This window comes from Lutra lutra, chromosome 2, assembly GCF_902655055.1.
Source record: "Lutra lutra chromosome 2, mLutLut1.2, whole genome shotgun sequence".
NCBI lineage: Eukaryota > Metazoa > Chordata > Mammalia > Carnivora > Mustelidae > Lutra > Lutra lutra.
Window position 1 is genome coordinate 73,272,760 of NC_062279.1, and position 22,093 is coordinate 73,294,852.

The following is a 22,093-nucleotide window of genomic DNA, read 5'->3' on the forward strand; positions in this document are numbered from 1 at the left end:
CCCCAAAATGATAATTTATTCCATACAACTCAATACAAATGAATAGATTTAGTTCTAAAAATCTCTGACAAGGTAGTTTCAGGTTTGCTGGAAGTTAAATTATGTTCATTCCAAAGTCCCTATTTATTCAATTTTGCAAGGCTTCCACTGAGAATTTGATCTATTTTTGCCAGGAATATTAAAGAAACAAAAAAAAATCTCATTTTTTGGAAAACAATGGAAGTAAAAATGATAATTTAACTTTATTCTTCATTAAATCTTTTTACATTTACTAATTAAATAGAGATTGATAAACTAGCCCTCTCTAACTGTGAAAGAACTTTTTCATTCACACAGCTTAAAGCCAGTTAAGAAAATTATTTACTTAAAAATGGAAATGTAAATTTTTCTCATTATCACAGAAAATCAAATTTATTAGCATGCTGTAAAATGAGCTCATGGTTTTATTCCAAATTTACCCTCTTATAATCTTAAAAAAAATGAGGCAAATAGAAAAAAGAAAGAGAATGAAGTTTGTTTATTTACAAAAGTAATTTTACATTTCTATAATGTAACTAAACTAAGCATGTTTATGAAGATAAAAACATTTTCCACATTCATGATTATTAGAGTCAAGTCCATTCTTATATCAGCTATACTGTATTAATTTCATACTAGTTTTACTCAGAAAATATCCCAGATCATAGAGTGACAGATGCTCATCTTCTGAATAGACCCTTTCTAGTACAACAGGTAATTCAACCCAATTTAATTCAATCCCATTTCAACTCAATTCAAGGCAATTCTAAATATTGCAGGTTTTATTGTGCAATTCTTGTGGGTACAGGGTAAAAATAATAATATCCACTGACTGCATTTAAGAATCACAAAACCTTACTCTGGAAAAAAAAAAATCAGTATAAGAATAAACGTAATCAGCATGAAAAGTAATTTGGTGGCATCCAGAGAGGGGCACTCAGTATAATTTTCAAAACCTCTACTGTAGTGCTTTTAAAAGCACAATATCTGATGACAAAATCTATATATTCAACCACAATATAGTTCTAAAGTGATTTATTTTGTCACTCTCCATAGGATTTCTTGAAGGAAACTATAGCATAAAATGAAATTTATCTTCAGTCTTCATAGATAACATGCTAACAGAAATATTTTACAATCTATTATTTAGAATACTTTTCTCATATTCTACCAAGTAAAATCTTGATCTCAAAAAAATAAAAAAGACAGAAAAACATGTATGGGGAAGAAAGAATTCTCAATAGAATTATCAATTTCAAAATGCTGTTACCTTGAAGTTAAGACAACCCTTTGAAAAAGCTAAAAACTAAAAAAGGATTCAAATATACTTCACTTCTGAATTCCAGTTTGAATTTTCAGCTTCTGATATATAATTAACTGAACCTACTAAAGCAAAGCTGTTCACTGCTTTTTTTTTGTCAATTATCTTCCATGAATAATTATATTTTCCTATTATTTATTCTTATTTTAATAACTATATTTTTGTTATCATTTGTCCTCTAACATAAAACTTCTTTTAGGATATGGAATTCTTGTAATTTTCTCAAAAAATGGTTGTTCTTTCAAAATTTCCAATTTCCCTATGGTCAGTGTTCTGTAATTAGGTATTTGGTCAAATTATTCATTCAACATTTTCTCTCAAGAATATTTTGGCAAAGATTAACCGTCATCCCTACAAAGATCATATCCTATCACCCAGACTCAAGAATGAGGTAAGACCTGGAACAAAATGTTGGAGAGGCAGAACATAGGTTTTTGTTTCTCTGAGCATTTGGCCCCTCAAGTTCTGACTCCTCTAACAGATCTCAGACGACTTCAAAAAATAATTGTTTTCTTTTCTTTTTTTTTTTTTAAAGATTTAATTGATTTATTTGACAGAAAGAGACACAATGAGAGAGGGAACACAAATGGGGTGTGGGGGAGGGAGAAGCAAGCTTCCTGCTGAGCAGGAAGCCCAACGTGGGGCTGGATCCCAGGACCCCAGGATGATGACCTAAGCCAAGTATAGCCTTGCTGAGCCAAAGACAGACGCTTAAGGATGAGCCAGGCAGGCACCCCAATTGTTTTATTTTTAAAAATATCATTCCATTTCTGTGAGGATCCACTGGAATTTTCCCTTTTGTATTCATTGATACGGACTGAATTGAAACTGTAGATTGCTTTGGGTAGTATGGACATTTTAACAATACTAATTCCTCCAATTCATGGGTACAAAATATTTTTCCCTTTATCTGTCTTCAATTTCTTTAATCAAAAACTTATACTTTTCAATGTACAGATCTTTTACTTCTGGTGTTAACTTTTTTTCTATATATTTTATTCTTTTTTGATGTGTTATCAATGGGAATTTTTTCTTAAATTCTCTTTCTGATCTTTTACTATTGGTGTATAGAAATACAACAGATTTTTGTAAATTGATTTTGTATCCTGCAACTTTACTGAAATTGTTTATTAGTTCTAATAGTTTTTTGGTGCATTCTTTAGTTTTCTGTATGTAATATCATGTTATCTGCAAATAATAACAATTTTACTTCTTCCTTTCTGATGTGAATGCCTCTTATTTCATTTCTTGCCTAATTTCCCTTGCTAAGACTTCCATACTATGTTGAATGTAAATGGCAAGAGTGGGTTTCCTTATCTTGTTCCTGATCTTAGAGGAAAGTTTTCAATGTTTCACCATTGAGTTTAATGTTAGCTGTGGACTTGACAGAGGTAGAGGTATTTTTTCTTTGTACCCAGTCTGTGAAGAGTTTTTATCATGAATAAATGTTGAATTTTGTCAAATATCTTTTCTGCATCTATTCAGATGGTTATATGATTTTTATCCTTCATTTTGTTAATACGCTGAATTGTATTTATTGGTTTGCAGGTGTTGAACTAGCCTGGCATTCTGGAACAAATCCTACTTGATCACTGTGTGTCATCCTGTAATGTATTGTTTCATTTTGTTTGGTAATATTTTGTTGAGGATTTTTGCATCTCTGTTCATCAGCGATATTGGCCTGTAATTTTTTTTCTCGTAATATTGTTGTCTGGCTTTGGTATCAGAGTAATACTGGGATCATAGAATGAAGGGGGGTTTTTTTGTTATTATTGTTGCTTGTTGTTTTATTTCCAGTATACTAAACATACAGTGTTATATTAATTTTAGATGTATAATCGAGTAATCCAACAATTCTATACATAGTGCTCATCATGACAAATGCACTCTTTAATCCCCTTTACCTGTTTCACCCATCTCCCACCCATCTGGTAACTATCTGTTTGCACTCTATATTTAAGAGTCTTTTGGGTCCTTTTTTTTTTTTTTTTTCCCATAAAATGAGTTTGGAAATGTTCCCCCCCCCTTTTTTTTTTGGAAGAGTTTGAGAAGGATTGGAATTAGTTCTTTTTTAAATGTTTGGTAGAATTCACCAGGAAGGCATCTAATTCTGAACTTGTCTTGTTGGAGGAATTTTTTTAAGTCAGTTATACCATTTATTGATGATGGATTTATACTGGAAAACAATCACAACAACAGAACAATCTTTTGAATAGAATAGTTTTTTTAGTGAAATATTTCTTTGAAACGTAAAATGCAAAAGATTGTCAAGTATGTCAGTATGGATGTTCATGGATTTATATATAGACATCTCAGCCGTGATTTTCATAAGTTCCACTCCATATCACATCAAGTAATTCTTTTTGTGTGTGCATGCATGCGCACATGTTTAATACCTGTATCTCAGAATGATTACCTGTATTTTGTTGTATTTCCTGGAAAAATAGATTTGCTTACACTGAGATGTATGAAAGTGCTATTTTTGGTCAGCAGGTGTGCACTTATCTTTAGCTACAAACTAAGATGATAAACAGTTTAATTTATGAATTTAGAATAGTCTATTCAATACAATGTCCTTTTTGTAAAGTTTTGTGTTTGTGTGTGGCTTTATTTTTGAGTTTTGGTTTGTGGGGGGGGTGTGGTTTTGGGGTTTTTTGTTTGTTTTGGTTTTGTTTTTGTTTTTGTCCTTGGTGCCTAAATTTCTTCCCTTTGCTTATCAGGAAAAGACAGAGGTATAGGAGAAGCTGATATTGGAGACCCAGCGGTAAACATCTTGTTAAAACCATTTTAATCAGTTGTTTGGATAGTAAGAGCCTTGGTTGAGAGTTCTTGTCATGGATTTCAAATGGAGCTTTTGGTATTCTTAATAGTCATAATAAGTTGCAATCTATTGTTTTGTGATGGATGAACTTTTTAGGGTTCATCATCCCTAGATGATTAATTCATCATCTAGAATTTCATTTATATTTGCCAACTCGTTCCAATTACACTTGCAAGCATTTTGTTCAAGGTTGCAAGAAACATTTTTTTTTCTTTCTTCTTGATCTTTATCTACACACGTCTCTAAAGACTCAGAGTCAGGGCGCCTGGGTAGCTCAATGGGTTAAAGCCTCTGCCTTTGTCCTGGGATCGAGCCCAGCATCGGCATTGGCATCGGGCTCTCTGCTCAGCGGGGAGCCTGCTTCCCCTTCTCTCTCTGCCTGCCTCTCTGCCTACTTGTGATCTCTGTCTGTCAATTAAATAAATAAAATCTTTAATAAATAAATAAAATCTTTAATAAATAAATAAAATCTTTCAAAAAATCTTAAAAAAAAGACTCAGAATCAGAAAGTTTTGGCCATCTCATTTTGGGTATAGCTTTGAAGGGAGAATGTTGTTCAGTAACTACTGAAGCACAAAAGTTAGTTTTCTTGGCCTCTCTTTTTGTATAGTCATATATTGTATTCTTTTCATTTCCAATAAGTGAATAATCAAATGTTCAATAGAGTTTTCTGGATTTCCAGAAAATTCCTGCTGTTATTCTTTGCTTTGCAATTTTCCAACTTTGAGAGGACTAATTTGTGTTAAGTCCAGAGTATCAAAATGAGGAGGAAGGAAAATCAGGTTGTGGAAAGATTCTTCAACATTTTCTATTGTTTTTGGCTTTAACTTCAGGTTCATCTTTTAAAAATATCTGAGTAAAGTATACTTGCTTTTTTATTTTCATATGAATCACTTGGATCCCTTTTTCTTCCACACTGCTGTATCCACATGTCAAATTCTAATTTGGAGCATTTAAAGTTTCAACACTGTAGTCATTTTCCACAGTTGAGCATGAATTAATATGAGGCTCATTTCTTTTCCTTAAAAAAGTGTCCACCAGCATGGGGCCAACAGACACCTAATGAATTTGCAGTCCTGGGTAAGAATCACCTTGCTTATCAACTGAAGCATTTCCTAGTGAGTGGCTCAGAGTGAAAATACTTATGGGATTATTGCTTACCAGTTTCCACTGATGATTTTCTGAAGTCTCTATTCTCCATGATAGTTCCTTCATTAAGGGATAACTCCAGAGCTGAAATATCCATTCTTTACCATTCTGTGTTCTTTTATAAGCATGTTCTGAAAATTAAGTTCCATTTGGAGATGGAATTTCCAGGTGGTTCTGCTGCAGTATCTCTTCTGGGTAGGAGGTTTTTAATTTTCAGGAACAGCTACTTCTGAATCCAAATTCCAGTGAGATATATTCTCATGAGAGATGTTCGACACACACAGGTTGGTGCCACATTTCTCACTATTTCTTCTCCTTGTTTTTTTCCCTGCTTCTTTGAAATCTCCATGGCCCATATGTCATCCCCAGCTTATCTCCAAGGACACTGTAGCTTTCAATCCCAGGCCTTACACATGTGGGATGAATGGTTTGACGGGTGCCCTCTCCACCTGCGCCTTCCTGCAATGGGAGTACAAGGAGGGCAGTGAGCACTGGCTCACTTAACTGTGGATAGCCCGCCAGACCTGCAGCCAGCCTCAGGGTAAATGTCAGGGCTGGGGCCCAGACTAGGCCCAGCAAGACCAAACTTGGCTGTGGCTGGGATTCTGCAGGCTTCCCCAGAGGTCCGTGGGAGGTTTTGGATTATAAATTCAATCTCCCAACTAGTCATTGGTCTGTTCAGAATAGAAATTCCTTCAAGCTCAGTCTTCTTGATTCAGTAGATTATATGTTCCAAGAAACTTATCCATTTCTAGGTTGCCCAATTTTTTGGCATATAATTATTTCTAGAACTCTCTTATGATCCTTATATTTGTGTGGTTATCAGTTCTAATATCCTCTTTTTCATTTATAATTTTACTTACATGAGTCCTCTCTTAGTAAGTTTAACAAAGGTTTGTCTGTTTTATCTTAAAAGTAAAAAACAAAACAAACAAACAAAAACAGCTCTTAGTTTCATTGGTCTTTTCTATTGTCATTTTAGTTCCTTTCATTTATTTCCTCTCCAGTCTTTGTTATTTCCTTTCTATGACAATTCTGGGCTTACTTTTTTTTCTTTCACTAGTTTCTTGAGTTGTAAAATTAGGTTGCTTATTTGAGAGTTCTCTTTTTTCTTAATGTAGGTATTTATCACTATAAACTTCCCTCTTAGAACTGCTTTTGCTGCATCCCTTAAGCTGTGTTGTGATTCCATTTTTCATTTTCCCATCATTTTTTTTATTTCTCTTGATTTCTTCTTTGACCCATTGATTATTCAAGAGCATGTTGTTTAATCTCCACAATTATTAATTTTCCAGTTTTCTCTCATAATTGATTTCTAGTTTAGTACCACTGTGATCGGAAAAGATGCTTCGTATGATTTCAATCTTCTTAGATTTATTAAGAGTTGTTTTGTGGCCTAACATGATGTTCCATGTGTGCTTGTGAAGAATGTATCATCTACCACTGTTGGATGAAAAGTTCTATACATTTCTGTTATATTCCTCTAGTTTAACATGAAATTTAAGTCCAGTGTTTCCTTACTGATTTTATAGCTGGATGAGCTATCCTTTGTTGAAAGTGGGGTATCACATTCCTTGCTGTTATTGTATTCCTGTCTATTTATGCCTTTTGATCTGTTAATATTTGTTTTATATACTTTGATCCTCATATATTGGTACACAAACATTTATAATCATTATATCCTCTTGATGAATTGACCCCTTTATCATTATTTAATGACCTTCTTTGTCTCTCTTGACAGTCTTTGGCTTAATGTCTATTTTGTCTGGTATAAGTATAGATACACCTGCTTTCCTTTGGTTTCCATGTATATCTTTTTTCCTCCCTTCACTTTCAGTCAGTGTGTATCCTTAAAGCTGAAGTGAGTCTCTTGTAAGCAAGATACAGTTGGGTCTTGTTTTTAAATCCATTCAGCCACTGTATATATATATATATTTTTTTAAGATTTTATTTATTTATTTGACAGAGAATGAAAGAGAGAGAGAACTTGAGAGAGGAGAGGTCAGAGGGAGAGCAGACTCCCTGCGAGCAGGGAGCCCGATGCGGGATTAGATCCTGGGACTTCAGGATCATGACCTGAACTGAAGGCAGTCGCTCAACCAACTGAGCCACCCAGGCACCCCAAGCCACTGTATATATTTTGATTGGGGAATATAGTCCATTTATATCTAAAGTAATTATTTATAAGCATCTACTTACTATTTATTTTGTTCATTGTTCCCTAGTTGCTTTGTAATCTCTTTTGTCCTTTCTTCCTCTCTTACGTTCTTTTTTTGTTATTTGATAATTTTCTATAGTAGTACACTTTGATTTCTTTCTCATCTTTTGTATATCTACTGTAGGTTTTTATTTTTGGGTTAGCATGAGGTTTATGTAAAACATCTTATATTTATAACAGCATTTTAAGCTGATAATAATTTAACTTCAAATGCATAGTATCACTTATATGTGGCATAAAAAATTGAACCTATAGAAACAGAAAAGAAGAACGATTGTCAGGAGAGAGAAATAGAGAGAGGTTGATAAAAATTTACAAATTTTAGGTCTTAAGATAAGTTCTGAGAATTTAATGTATAGGGGCGCTTGGGTGGCTCAGTGGGTTAAGCTGCTGCCTTCGGCTCAGGTCATGATCTCAGGGTCCTGGGATCGAGCCCCATATTGGGCTCTCTGCTCAGCGGGGAGCCTGCTTCCCTCCCTCTCTCTGCCTGCCTCTCTGCCTACTTGTGATCACTCTCTCTCTCAAATAAATAAATAAAATCTTAAAAAAAAAAAGAATTTAATGTATAGCATGGTGACTATATTCTGTAACACTGCAGTATATGATTAAATTTACTAAGGAGTAGAACTTAAATGTTCTCTCACACACACAAAAATAAATATGTGAAGTGATGAACATGATAATTCAATGAGGGGAATCCCTTGCATAATGTATACATATATCAAAACATCACACTGTACATTCGAAATATCCTACAATTTTGTCAATTTTATTTATCAGTAAAGCTGAATAAACCCTACTTTTCTATATGTTCTTGATAGAATATATTAGTTTGCATCAACCTATTCCATCATAACTCTAAATAGAAGCCAATAAAATTTAATCAAGTGGAATAAATCATTTATTTAATGGGAAAGTTAGTAGCTTTTCTTTTTTTAAGGTAGACTTAGTTTTGAGTATATTGGTATTTGAAATGACAAATGTTGAAACAAAAATCTAAATTATGATTACTTTTTAAAATTTAAAATGTACTGTGTATATCAACTCCTTTTCAGATATATTTTCTTTATCATAGACACAATGTGATCTTGGAAAAGTTATTTAATTTATTTTATATTCAAGTTTCCCATCTGTGAAATTAGAACAATATTTATCTCACAAGCTATTGTGCACTCTAAAAATGCTGAATCTGAATTAAAAATCAACATAGATATACATTATGATATCTTATTTAAGAATTCTCTGAAAGCATGTTTTTTTAAATAATAGATTAATTTATGTTGATCTTCTCCAGGAGGAGCTAGAGGGGGAAAAGAGAAATAGGAAAATGAGGAAATTATCACTTCAAGTTGAGAATTTTTTTGTATAATCTATTTTTTGTATAATTTGTAAAATTTTTTGTATAATCTATATTCTTTGTATAGTCTTTTTTTGTATAATCTATTTTGTATAACCTAAAAATATCATTTGTATAATTTTGTATAATGGTATATAGAAACTTCATTTTAAAAATTTAGTTAAATAATTCTACAGTTGTGAATTTAATTTAAAAATCTTAAAGATCACGAAATATGTTATATATCATATACACTCATATTCTCAATATCATATCATTTTATACATTGCAGTTGTCAATTTATTGTCTTTCAATTCAAAATATGTTTTTTCATTGCCCACTGTGGCAAGTGGAGCTGGTACCTTTGCATATTTGTCCTTTGCTAGACTCATGTTAAGCTCTGTCATGGCAAAGCACTAGATGCATTACTAGAGGAAAACAGAAAAATACCAGTCAGATAGATATATGTTTTAAATTTTAAATTTTACATATTGTTTTGATCATCTTAATTTATACTTTCCATCTTCTTTACTTTTTTCTGTGATTTCCCCCTTCCTTTATGTTATCCTTAATATTACTATTTTAAAATTACTTTTCCCTATCAGTTAGAAGTTATTTATCCTGTTTCTATTCTTTCAGTTATGCTTATAAATTTACTAGGCATTTGACAAAGTATGAAGTTAATCCTCTCAAACACTATGAAGAACTTAGAACCCTTCAACCCAAAGATTCCTCTTTAATTCTACATAATATTTTCTCATTATTAGTTCAATTTCCTCTTCAAATTAGTCATTACTATTATTTTTATAGTATTAATATCTTTTAAATTGGTACGTAATTACCAATTACTTTGATCACTATTCTTTCTTGTGTATCACTCACTCCTGTTTTCATTTTTCTTTTAGAAGAAACTCCCTTTAACAATGATTGTCTGTTAGTGGTAAACTCTTAGTTTTCACTAATCTGAAATTGACTTAATTTAATTCTCATCTGTAACTAGTAGTTCAACAGAGTACAAAAATTTAGATTAACAATTATTTACTATTAATATCTTGAAGACTTTATTTCAAAATGTGTACACTGTATTTCTGAAAGTAATTCCTTCTAGTAATCTTTTCTTTGGTTACTTTTAAGATGTTTTCCTTTAACTTTCTGTTATTCAATTTCAGTGTTCTGTGGCTGGGTTTAATTTTCTTTTTATTTATTTTGTTTAGGACCTTACTGAATGTGAAGATACACATCTTCCAAAAGTTCCGAGGCATTTTAGATATTATCTTTCCAATATTTTACTTTCCTCCAACCTCTATATTCACATTTTAAACTCCTAATATATATATATATATAGAGAGAGAGAGAGAGAGAGAATATACACATTCTCATTCTATTCCATATGTCTAAATAGATTTTCTCATCTCTTTGTCTCTCAGCTTAAATCTCCCAGTTTATAAATTATTATTGGCAGTTGTACCTAATCTAAATTTTACATTTCTATTACTATATTTTTTGTTTCTACAAATTCAACTTATTCTTTCTTAAAAAAACTCAATATTTTGATAGAGTCTATACATTTTCCACCTATCTTCTCTTCTCTTTTTTTAAATCATTTTACTCTACATATGATAATTCTAGTATTAAATGTTCCAAAGTCTAATTATATTACTTATTATTGGATTACTCTTGCCTAAACATTTTATAATTTTTTTTTTTACTGTGACATCACATCGCATTTAATGAAGCATTATCTGTAGGGCCACAATATTGCAAGTGTATGTCCCTAGAGTGCTTTATATATGAGTATGCTCTTGAGAGGTCTGAGTATCCCAGGGACTTCACCAACAATTAAAACATAGATCTTGACTTGGAGAGGGAAGTAAATAGTGAGTCAGGGAGGCACTTCACTGTCCCACAAGTCATACTGCAATTGCAAAACATCCCTTTCCCACCAGTTAAGCCAGCATTGATTAGAGGTTTGGGGTTTCAAGAATCTTAATGTATATCATAATAAAAATTAGAATTTATCAAACACTATGGATGCTAGCCACCAGTAGTGATTTTTGTAAGTTGTATTGTTTAGTTCTGTTAATTACATGAATAAACATCAGAATTTTGATATGCTATGTCACCCCCCATTATCCATCTTGAGAATGAATGATTTACAAGTTAAAAATATTTGGGAATGTTTGATGCAAAAAAAAAAAAAAAAACAGTGAGTAACTGATGCAAAAAAAAAGTTAATTTTAGAGGACAACTGAAATTTTAAAAAGCACAATGCAAAGAAGATAGTAGAAAACCAAGGATAAAGAAAAGATACATGTCAATGTTTGTCTCAAAATGCAAACCAGGCTATTTGGAATAATGTCCCCAGAATGGCTATAAAGTACAAATGCATGTTTTATATTGCAATTTTGACACTTTGTGATTGCTTTTAATTAATCTTTATCTCTTCAGCTAGAATTTAACCCTCATAAAAGCAAAAATTGTGATTTTTTTCTTTTCCAATGTTTCATTAAATTTTTAGTATTTAGCATTATGCTGAGCATATTTGAAGGAATTAAATAGCTATTTATGGAAGAAATAAATGAAATAAATGAGTGAATAAACTTCATGGTTGTCATATGTCTTTTGGCTTGAAAATGACAAAACTTATCATGAGAACCTTTTATTCCCAGGGAATTCAAACACCAGTAATAGACATTCGGTGGCAAATAAAGGACCTTAACAAATTTATTAGATCCTTGTAGAAAATTTTCTTGTAATTCACTTTAATTTTTAATTACAGCCTCCTAATGAATGTTCACTAAATATTGTTTTAGGGTAGCTTTACATACCTAAGCTTTACTATCTATAATTCTTTCACTTTATTTGTCTTTTCTGGCAATCAACTTGTTTAAATAATTTAATGGCATTCCTTGAAATAAACCCCTCCTCCTGACTTCAACCTTATCACCATTATTTGACATTTAGCTGTCATTTCTGTGGGTCACTGATTCTGACATAAAAATATCATGAGGGAATATATAGGCACTTCCACATTTTGATTGAAAATTATCATTTTTAACTAAATTTCTAATAGTTTCTCTTTTAAAAATATTCCTATGGGGTACCTGTGTGGCTCAGTGGGTTAAGCCGCTGCCTTCGGCTCAGGTCATGATCTCAGGATCCTGGGATCGAGCCCCTCATCGGGCTCTCTGCTCAGCAGGGAGCCTGCTTCCCCCTCTCTCTCTGCCTGCCTCTCTGCCTACTTGTGATCCTTCTGTCTTTGCCTAATAAATAAATAAAATCTTAAAAAAGAAATTCTTAATTGAGCTTTTGACAGATATGAAATTTGTCAGTTCTTAGATTTGTCGTATGGTTAAATATTATGACTAATATAATCACCTTATAATATTTAATAAAAGAGGCACCATTGGATCTGGTTTTTTAAGTGTAATTTGTAAAATACACTGAACCATTGAGCACATGTTTATAGTCTTGTAAGTTGCTTTGAATAATCTTATTTGTTCTTTTTATTTCAGATGCAAATATGCTAGAAAACTTGACAAAATAAGTTGGGCAAAAATAAAATGATATATAACTGGTTTCTCAGCTACACAACATAGGTAGAGCACAGTAAGAGCAGAGGGACTGGTGAAGCTAGTAACTTGTATTCACATAGAAATAACACTAATAACAAGTAATTTCATTACTCAGCACGTCCACCCTGGCAGCTAAGGCAAGACCAGGTACCAGGACCTTTTGTCCACGTCTTAAGCCACATGTTGGCTTCTTAACTCTTCTGTCGTTACCTGCTTTCACCCAGGTATGTTTCCATTTCAAGGTTTCTCAAGTTAGAAGTTGATTTTACAGCTTTAATTTTTTATTTAAAGTATTGGTTGAGAGGTAAGTTGTGTATAGTGAGATGTACTCAGGGCCCTATACTCTTTTTGGAATCGTTCTGCATAGTCTCTGCACCAGCATTGACTAGAGTCATGAGGCAAGCCTGCCTGCAGCCTGATGACACCAGTGTGAGGCTGAAAGGAGGGCGGGTTGTGGCTGGACAATGGAATAAGTTGATGTCAACAGAAAGTTTAGAGAATAATAATAATATCTCAGATATCTAATGATATATTAGATCCATCTATTGCGTCAATTATTTCTTAAGCTAATGGCAACGTCTCTTAATTTTATAACAATAACACTAAAGATTAACAGCTAACTGTTCATTGGTGACCATTTACTGTGCATTGAAGCATAAAACGCTTTAACGCACTCACAGACAGCTTTTTGTTTTCTTTATGATATACTCATTTCACATAATTTTTCTTATAAAATAGAAGGCATTACTTCAAGTTATAAATCTTTAGAAGGTAATTATTTTTCCTGTTTTCTTCCTCCCATGCCAGATTTCACAAAAGTTTTTCCAAAAAGCAAGTTTTATTCCCATTGTCACTAAATTTCCAAACATTTTGATAACTGATAAGTTATTTTTAAATGCCAGACATAGCTATAGTTTACTTTAAAAAAGTAATATTAAAAAAAGTAACATTGGCCTTTGTGAAGAATAATAATTAGTCATTAGATGCTTTTAGAGATTTTCTCTATGGGAGAGCAAAATTTAATATCTGAGGCTTACCATCAAAAATACAGTAGCAATAGAAACCAAATAAAAGAGACTAAGAAATTTAAAAACAACATTGGGCAGAATTTGAATCTGATACTGTGATATATTAAAATTAGTCTTACATAGCAAAAATCCAGCCAATACAGGAAGGGGACATTTGGAGACTTTGGAAATACTACTGATGTTTCTCATACACTTTTTTAAAATGTTGTTGTGTGAAATTATGCTAAGTCATGATCTCATTAATAAAGTACATTAATATTCAAAATTGACTTGAAAAATAATTTAATAAAATCATAGTAAGTAGGAGCAGTTTTTTTCTGTGTATAATCACGATTGTATAGGAGTTAGAGCTTTGGCAAATAGAGAGCACAACCAATATACTGATGTAGGGTTGAAAATAATTTACAAAATTAATTTAATAAAATGCTTAAAACAGTAACTAACAAGTATTAACAAAATAATAACAAAGCTGTTTGTACTTGCATTAACAACACATTTATGCCAAAATCGAATATAAAAATAATATGCAGCAGATTGATATCTGACATAAGATACAATAAAAATTAATGTTCACATTGAAGACCTGAAGTTGCAACATCTCTATATATGCCTTCTAAATATCTTTTCACTTTCATTCTCGGTTGTGTTGAATGCAGCTCGTTTTGACCTAATAAGATGTCAATTGTAATATCCAGAATGCTTCTTAGAGTAGAACACTACATTTCCCCTACCACACCAGATAAAATAATTTAATGTATTTATTTTAACAAAAGGTCCATTCATTGCTACTAACTCTGAACTACAGAGTAGGTGTTTTGTTTTGTTTTAATTCTCTAGCACTAACTGTGGTTCTTAAAGATATCTACAGTTGATATTCGAATTGTCATGCTGTTCCTGAAAAGAACAATATATTTTATCCTGAAGGTTTTACTGTAATTCACCCCTAAATTTTACTTTATTTGGAAAGGTTTCATCATAAAAACATGTCTACTATTTATATATGTCAAGATTGATTCCACTACATTTTGTAGAACAAGCACAGATTTTTATATCAGACAAGCTGGGTTTCAACATCTAACTTTACACGGTGACCCTGGGAACATTACATACCTCCTATGAGCCTCCATTCCTGAACTACAAAATAAGAACATCACCACAATTCTCAAAGGGTAGCATAAAGTTTTTTAAAAAGCCTGTGTCCTGTGCCTAGGCTAGGAATAGTGTACTACACTAGATGTTCATGGTATTTTTCCCTCTCTTTCCCATTGCTGATATATTTGGCTAATTGAAGATTAGTGAAAAAATATAGAAGTTACTGGAATAAATCAGCTCCACTAAAAAGTTCATTATATTGCAGGCAATAGTTACACACTCCCAAAGTAACATTCAGTAAGATCAAAAGACTGGATTTAAAAATGTATTTACATGTTATAATTCATATGCAAGAAATATTTTTCAGGGCAGCAATGACAAAAAAAATGAATAAGCTACACCTGTGTGTATAGTTTAATTTTGTAAAAATGAAGAAAAATACCCAATTTTATTAAATGTCAAATGTTCATGGACAGGTAACAGAAACAAATCTACTTCATATAGCAATCAACATCAACATTAAAACATATCAAAATAGAGTTTCTGTAAAAGAAAAAGCCTTTTTTTTAATGGCGTTAATAATAATTAGAAGTTCCCATTATTTGTCCATGAAACCTCCAAAGAAAGGTGCTACTTCAAACAGGATTCTAGTAGAACTTGGCACATAAATTTTAACTTTTCCACCACCCACTACTTTTCACCTTCTTGTAGCTTCACTCACTCAGACAACCTCACGTATACATACACAATATTAAAAACACACATGCCTTTAAAGCAGAACAAAAGCAGTTCACCATATTTATACCCAATGTTCTAAGTTGTGGAAATGGATTTTCCTCACAGAGCTGCTAATTAACATAAATTATTTTGTTCAACCTTTCAAAAAGTGTGTCTCCTAGGAGGCTCTGTTTGATCATGTGCAAGAATTCTAAGGCATTATAAGTAATTGTTCCACAGGACAAGTGCTGCCCTTGCAATGATATACTCTTGATACATTTAACAAGTCTTTAGTCTTCAAATGCCACAAGATAGACATAGGGAGACATTCATAGTCTACAGATGGTTGGCTCAAAGATCAAAAATTTTGTTTAAAAAAAACATTTATGGAATAGCACCATAGAAAGTCTTTCAGAAACAAATCCTTTTTTCCAACATTCCTTTTTTTTTTAAATGAATCCCAAGAAGAGAGAAAAAAAAAAAAAGAAAAAGAGAGACCTTTCAATGACTACACAGCCTACTTCCACTTCATTTCATTTTTTTTTTAAATACAACATTAACTATTACAACATCAGCAATAACAACCACAACAGATCAACAACAACAGAAAAGACAATAGCAGCACTGGTGACTTGAGAATGGACTATCCAGGCAGTCACTTCGAAGAATTCTGTTCACTCCTGTTGGGAGTTCTCTCTTGAAGTTCCCAAGACATCACAACGCTTCTTAAATTTGGTGTGAAAAGGCAGCACTTTCACTGAAAGAACTTGAGTTTACCAATTAACTGGGCATTTTCCAGCACTTAAATAAATGATGCCTAGAGTTTAACTGCAGTAATAGACACTATTGGCATTTCCAACTTGTCAAAACGTCAGTAAAATGAAGTGGTCTCAAGGTCATTTGTGTCTCAAAGAGGTGAATCTGGCCTGCAAGTGAAAATAATGAAGCTGAAATATTCCAGTTTCCAAACTTCCGGACAAGCCCACATTTAAAGGACAAACCGTCCTCCAGACTCCCATTTTGCAACATCCCATATGGATCTATATCCAAGATACAAAGCCAAAGCGTTCATCCTAAAATACAAGAAGAGAGTTTGTCAGTTTATGACCTGCAAGATCATTTTATTTCTCCCAAATCTTGAAAAATTGTCAAAAAGAAACACTCTGTAAGGTCACAGATCCGGAATCAAACTGTCTATTGCAAGACATCTATGTCAACTGTGAACAAAAGCTTCTGGAGTCTTCCTTGAAGTTACATGATGTCCTCTCATCAACTTTATTTATATTTATACCATCAAGCATGGAAATCCAGTATCTTGGCAATGCTGATCAGAGTTGGCTTGAAACTTCTCTTTTAGTACAGAGATAATCCTGGTCTTACAGTTTTCTTCTGGTCAAACTCATTATATAAAACATTTGTGCTAATATCTTCATTTTTAAAAAAAATACGTCTTCTCTCCATTATGCACATTCCTTTATATTTTGATGGAGGTTTTGGTGTTATTTTTTGGTATGCATAGTATCTGGATATCTAATGCTTTTGTATCTTATATGAAATCCTTTCTTGTTGATTGTGTCATCAGTGTGAAAATGAATTAAAACCGCATCCCCAATTGAATAGATCTCTTCTGGTGGCTGAAGACAAAAACAAACAAACAGGCAAATAAACAACAGAATGGGTCACTTTTTTTCTTCAGTGTAATTCATGTTTCTTTGGGATTTTTTTTTTTTTTTTTTGGATATGATTTAATCCTCCCAGCAACCTTGAAAAGTGGGTATGAGTGACTTCTTCATTTTACAGATGAGCAAACTTGAGTTTCAGAGAAGCAAATGACATACTCAAGATCATAGGCATTGATGTAGCTGGGCTAGGAACATAAATCTGTTTCCAAGTTCTGGAACTTGTGGGTTTATTTTCCCCCAAAATTTTAAACCAAGTTCCTCTGATTTACAAGTAAATAAAGTAAGGTTCAAAGACGATAAAGAGATTGAATTTGTTTCAGAAGGGTCTCTGAGGCAGAGCCACTTCCAGAATCCAAATCACCCATTCCTTCTTGTTTTAATAATCTAAATACCAAAAAGCTTTTTTCTTTCATTTCAGCTGATATTTGGAGAGGAATTCAATATTATTCAAGTTCAATATTATGTAAGCAATAGACACACGTAGACAAAAAAAATGGGACTAGTGTCTTCAGAACAAAATATGTATTCAGAAGACCCCTTGATATTTATGTAGGGAGTCCTGGGGAGAAAAGCATGAAGGAAATCTCAAGCTTTCCTTTTGCTTTTTCTCACGGCGACACTCTTTGACCTGTGTCTGGCATTGTGTCCCATGCACAAGTGACACACTGCAATGGAGCAGCGTTGTGGCAGTGTTGGCTCAGCCCACACACCAGTGGTGGCACGAGCCACTCAGCAAGTGTCTTTGTTGAAAGGAGAATGCCAGTTTGAATTGTGTGCATAATTCCTTTTCCTTTATGCTTTAATTTAGGAAGCTTACCAAATTGTCAAAGGTATGTGTTTAAATGTATTGCCTTTAGAATCTTAAATGTTTAAACATTTATTGCACAAAAGGAACGTGAATAAAAAAGAATGTGGACAGGAATAAGCAATTATACCTACTAAATTCATCTCTCTTGTGTGGTATTATTGAGAAAATTCACTAGAGATGGAGAAGAGTTAAGGGAGAATAGGCGAAAATAATACGGGTTAACCTTTTTTTTTGTAAAAACATTGCCGATTTGCATATGGTACACGTAACAATCATGAATCAGTGGGCATTTTCTAGCACGGTTATGGGATCCCGTCAGTACTGTATTTACCCCTGATCCACAGAATCGACCAAGCCCCACCGCTGTTGAATCGAGACCATCAAAGAGCTCAACATAGTCATAGCCACAGTCCGCTTCTTCCTCCACTTCAAAAATCTGGAAGGATAACTCCAGTCGAAAGCCCGGTTCTGACACTAACAGCCATTCACAGTCGACTTGTCCCGGGTAGTTGTTATCACCAAACTGCGCATGCGAATACAGGTCTCTGGGTTTAGGGTCTGCTTTCAGTCGGCCACCACACTCTGCCCAGGAAAGAAACATGAAATAAATTCAGTGAGTTTTAACAAGTCCGGTTTCAACTTCAATGTAGTGTAACCGTTCTCTAACTTCTGAATGCATTTTCATCATCAGAGATGTTTCCCATAATCGTAGAGTCCTAGGGTGCCCCGGGGTACCACCAGACCCTGGGCCTGGATTGCTGGGTTGGAATATCACCTCCAACACCTACGAGCTCTGTTCTTTAGATGAGAGATGTTGCTTATCTGATCCATAGGGCTAAACGCAGATGATAAGAATAGTCCCAATCTCAGTGGGTTTTGAGAACGTATTGAATACTTGAAAATCACTTAAAACAGTACCTAGCATATAGTAACTCTCAATACATACTTTCATTGTTAAACGTGATATGTGATACTGATAACTAATTCTCCTAGAAATAAAAAGGTCAGTATCTTAATTCAGGCTTAACCTTACTCAATTAAGAACCCAGAATCCAAAGGAATAAGAAATAACTTAAAAATTGGCAAAATACATAAAACTCCTGTGTGTGTATGCATGATACAGAACTCTACATAGACTACATAGAACAATTTTATTTAGGTAGAAATATTTATCTAACTTGGTTGGGAAAAACATACATATATCTTTAATTATAATAACTTTTGTAGTTCCAGAACTTATTAAGTATATTTTGTGTTTGTAATAAATAAAAAATTTTAACTGCTCTTTTCACAGCTTCTTTTCCGGAGAGATATTCATAAACATACGGTTTACCAATTATTACTTTTGTCACTAGAGGTAAATATACCAGATAACTAGATGAAGATGCATAAAAATGTACAGCTAGTATAATTTAGAAATGAAAGTTTTCAAAAAAACTTTCTCAGAAACTTTGTAATAGAGCCCCCAAACTTCCTAATGACTAGAGATTAAAAAACAAACAAACAAACAAAACCAAACACCTAGAGATTAAATACAGATTCCTTCCAACCAATACACACGCAAATTTATGGCAGGGGGTTGGGGAGAAGAAGGTAAAAAAGGGCTATAAAAATGTTTGAAGAAATCAGAGTTTTTTTCTATCTCTGGTTGTTAACTGCTGAGAGGTTCCTGGGACGCAGTGATTTCAGGGCTAAAAATCAGAAAAGTCCCAGGAAAACTGGGATAAGTTGGGAGGGGACAAAACCAAAAATCTAACGTAGAAAGATGTGGACAAGCCAGAACACTAGATAGAACACACTTCTGTAACATGGTCATCTGTGACAAAACAGTCCCAGTGATGCCATATGAGGATGGATTACACAACCAAAAACACTTAGTTGGATTTTTCAGATTTGTCTATGGTGTACCCACACTGATGATTTTAAATAACAAAATATTTCTGAATCCTCAGGATGGAACCTCATTCAGATGTATCTAAATACACGTAGGCTCAACCAAACCTATGGGCACTGTCACAAAGACATCAAGATTCTTGTGTGCGATAAATAGAGGAACAAACTTCCAACCAGGGTTTCAGTCATGAGAATGACTTTCCCCCTAGGCTGTGTTCCATGAAGAACGCAAGCATCCCTCCACGTTCCAGGTGGCAGGTGGAGCATCTCACACAATCTATTGCTACAAGGGCCACTATTGTAAATGTAAACGTGTTAGAATCCCCTGAAAGCTCAGTTCATCTCTTGAATATCAGCTCTTGAAGCCCAATGACCAGAAGCCAAACATTCTACCCTTCTTACCCATGATGCTTCTCTAATTTGAAAATTTATCATCTTTCCTCTGTGACAGATCTCCACAGACAAACTACCTGGGTCCCAATCTGAGCTCTGCCCTTCATCAGCTGTGGGACTTTGTCTCACACTTCATTTTGAAGACAAGGATCATACCTAATACTCACGTCATAGGACCTAGATGAAGAGTGAATGGGTTAATACACGTAAAATGTTTGAAGGACACCTGACACATAGGAAAGGCCGTATTAGTGCAAGCCACCATTACTGTCATTATTGTCCAGTGAGAACATCTAAATGCCATCACCTGTGATGTTAGGGATCCACTCAGGTATGAAATGAAATGCCAGAAAAAATGAAAAACAATTTAAAACACTATTAATCTGCTATCATAAAGGAAGACTTGTATTTTTGAAGGCCAGTAAAATATTTTGTGAAAAATATTTCCAAATTTAATACATAAATGTAAAAACCAGTGTAATCTCACTTAGATAATTTTTTAAATTCTACCTATTCTCAAAAAAAGGGGGGAAAAAAGAAAAAAATCTACCTATTCTTTGATATAATTGCCTGATTTGTTTTTGTTCCAACTAAAAAAAAAAAAAAAAAAAATGTTGCCAGCACTTGGATGACTTTGATTCCACAGCCAGGAAGAGCTGAAGGAGCCCACTGAGAGGTAGAGAAGGCACCCATTTCGGTGTGTCTGCTTTGCAGAGGGAAAGGAGTAGGAGAAAAGATCCGGATCCAGAAGACACAATTCTCTGCCAGCCTCAACTTGGAACAAAAATCAAGGAGGAAATGAAGTAGTTGAACAAAATGGAAAAGGAGATTTCGTGAAACCTTTGTGAATGTGAAAATGACAGTGAGGAGTTATTATTTGATTTTATTGAAAACATTTAGAGAATGGCAATATTCAAAATAAATAAATTACATTTAAGGATGACTTAAAATGTTTCATTACATTTGCCTGTTTCCATTTCTCTGTTTCAGTGCACAACTGCATTCCTATGGATCACTGATCAAACTAATAAATCTGGAATTAATGTTCCAACCATGAAAACGAGAGAGAGAGAGAGAGAGAGAGAGAATTTAGTCCACAGCATAAAATTTTTAAGAACAGAGATTTAAATATTATATGCACAAGATGTGTGATTTTAATATGCCTTGAGAGAAATTCCATAAGCAGAAAATTACAGGCAGCATGAGGGAAATTTGAGACTCCTTATGGCAATTCTTCAAAATATGGTCAATATATCATTTAATATGGTCCCTTTAAAGGAGGCTTTTAATTAAATACATTTCCTCCAAATATTCCTATTCATTTACCAAGTTGGAACAATATAAAAGTAGTGTAGCATGTCAGCAGTATTGTTTTTAAATCAATTGTTTGAAAATACTTTGGAAACTGCCAGAACATCTTCTACAGAATTCTGGAAAATGAAAATGAAGCTGAATAAGAAAGGTGACAAGGGAAAAAAAGCCTCGGGGGTGGTTTTCATTTTAATTTGGAAAGACATGATTGTTTATTTCCCCATAAAGTATTAAATTCCCAAAGAGGTTCTGTAATTTGACCTATACATGCTTTGAGTGGGCATTCTAATTTAATTGAGTTAGATCAAAATAATTTCCTTTCTAAGAAGTTTAATAATGCATTATTTGACTTTTAAATGTCATTGACAAATAGTATGATGCTATAAACTACAGGACAGAAGTCCTACCAGACAGGCCGTGTTTTATTTTATTTTATTATTTTTAAATATTTCAAGTTTTTATTTAAATTCTATTTAGTTAGCATAAAGTGTAATATTAGCTTCAGGAGTAGAATTCATTGATTCATCACTTATGCTCGTTACAAAAACTGCTCTCCTTAATCCCCATCACCCATCTAACCATCTCCCCTCACCCACCTCCCTTCCAGCAACCCTCAATTTGTTGTCTACAGCTAAGATTCTCTCTTATGGTCTGTCTTTTCCTCTTGTTTTTCTTTAGACGGGCTATGTTTTAAAATATTATTTTCTCTCCACTGTTTCCTCTTTTTCTAT

General features: G+C 33.4%; 1 protein-coding gene and 1 pseudogene across 6 annotated transcripts in view; both read right to left on the reverse strand.

Annotated features, from left to right (window-relative positions):
• Window positions 1-3,815: 3,815 nt before the first annotated feature.
• LOC125094079 (protein FAM217A-like) lies at window positions 3,816-5,665 on the reverse strand (annotated as a pseudogene).
• Window positions 5,666-13,546: 7,881 nt separating this feature from the next.
• TLL1 (tolloid like 1) overlaps window positions 13,547-22,093 on the reverse strand; it is a 236,586-nt gene continuing 228,039 nt past the window's right edge. For all 6 annotated transcript variants that reach the window (XM_047717735.1, XM_047717730.1, XM_047717731.1 and 3 more), the window contains 2 exons: window positions 18,097-18,347; window positions 13,547-16,909 (listed from right to left, as the gene is read on the reverse strand). In XM_047717735.1, the coding sequence (XP_047573691.1) occupies window positions 16,775-16,909; window positions 18,097-18,347 (386 nt within the window). In that variant the 3' untranslated portion in view covers window positions 13,547-16,774. The remainder of the gene's footprint in view (window positions 16,910-18,096; window positions 18,348-22,093) is intronic.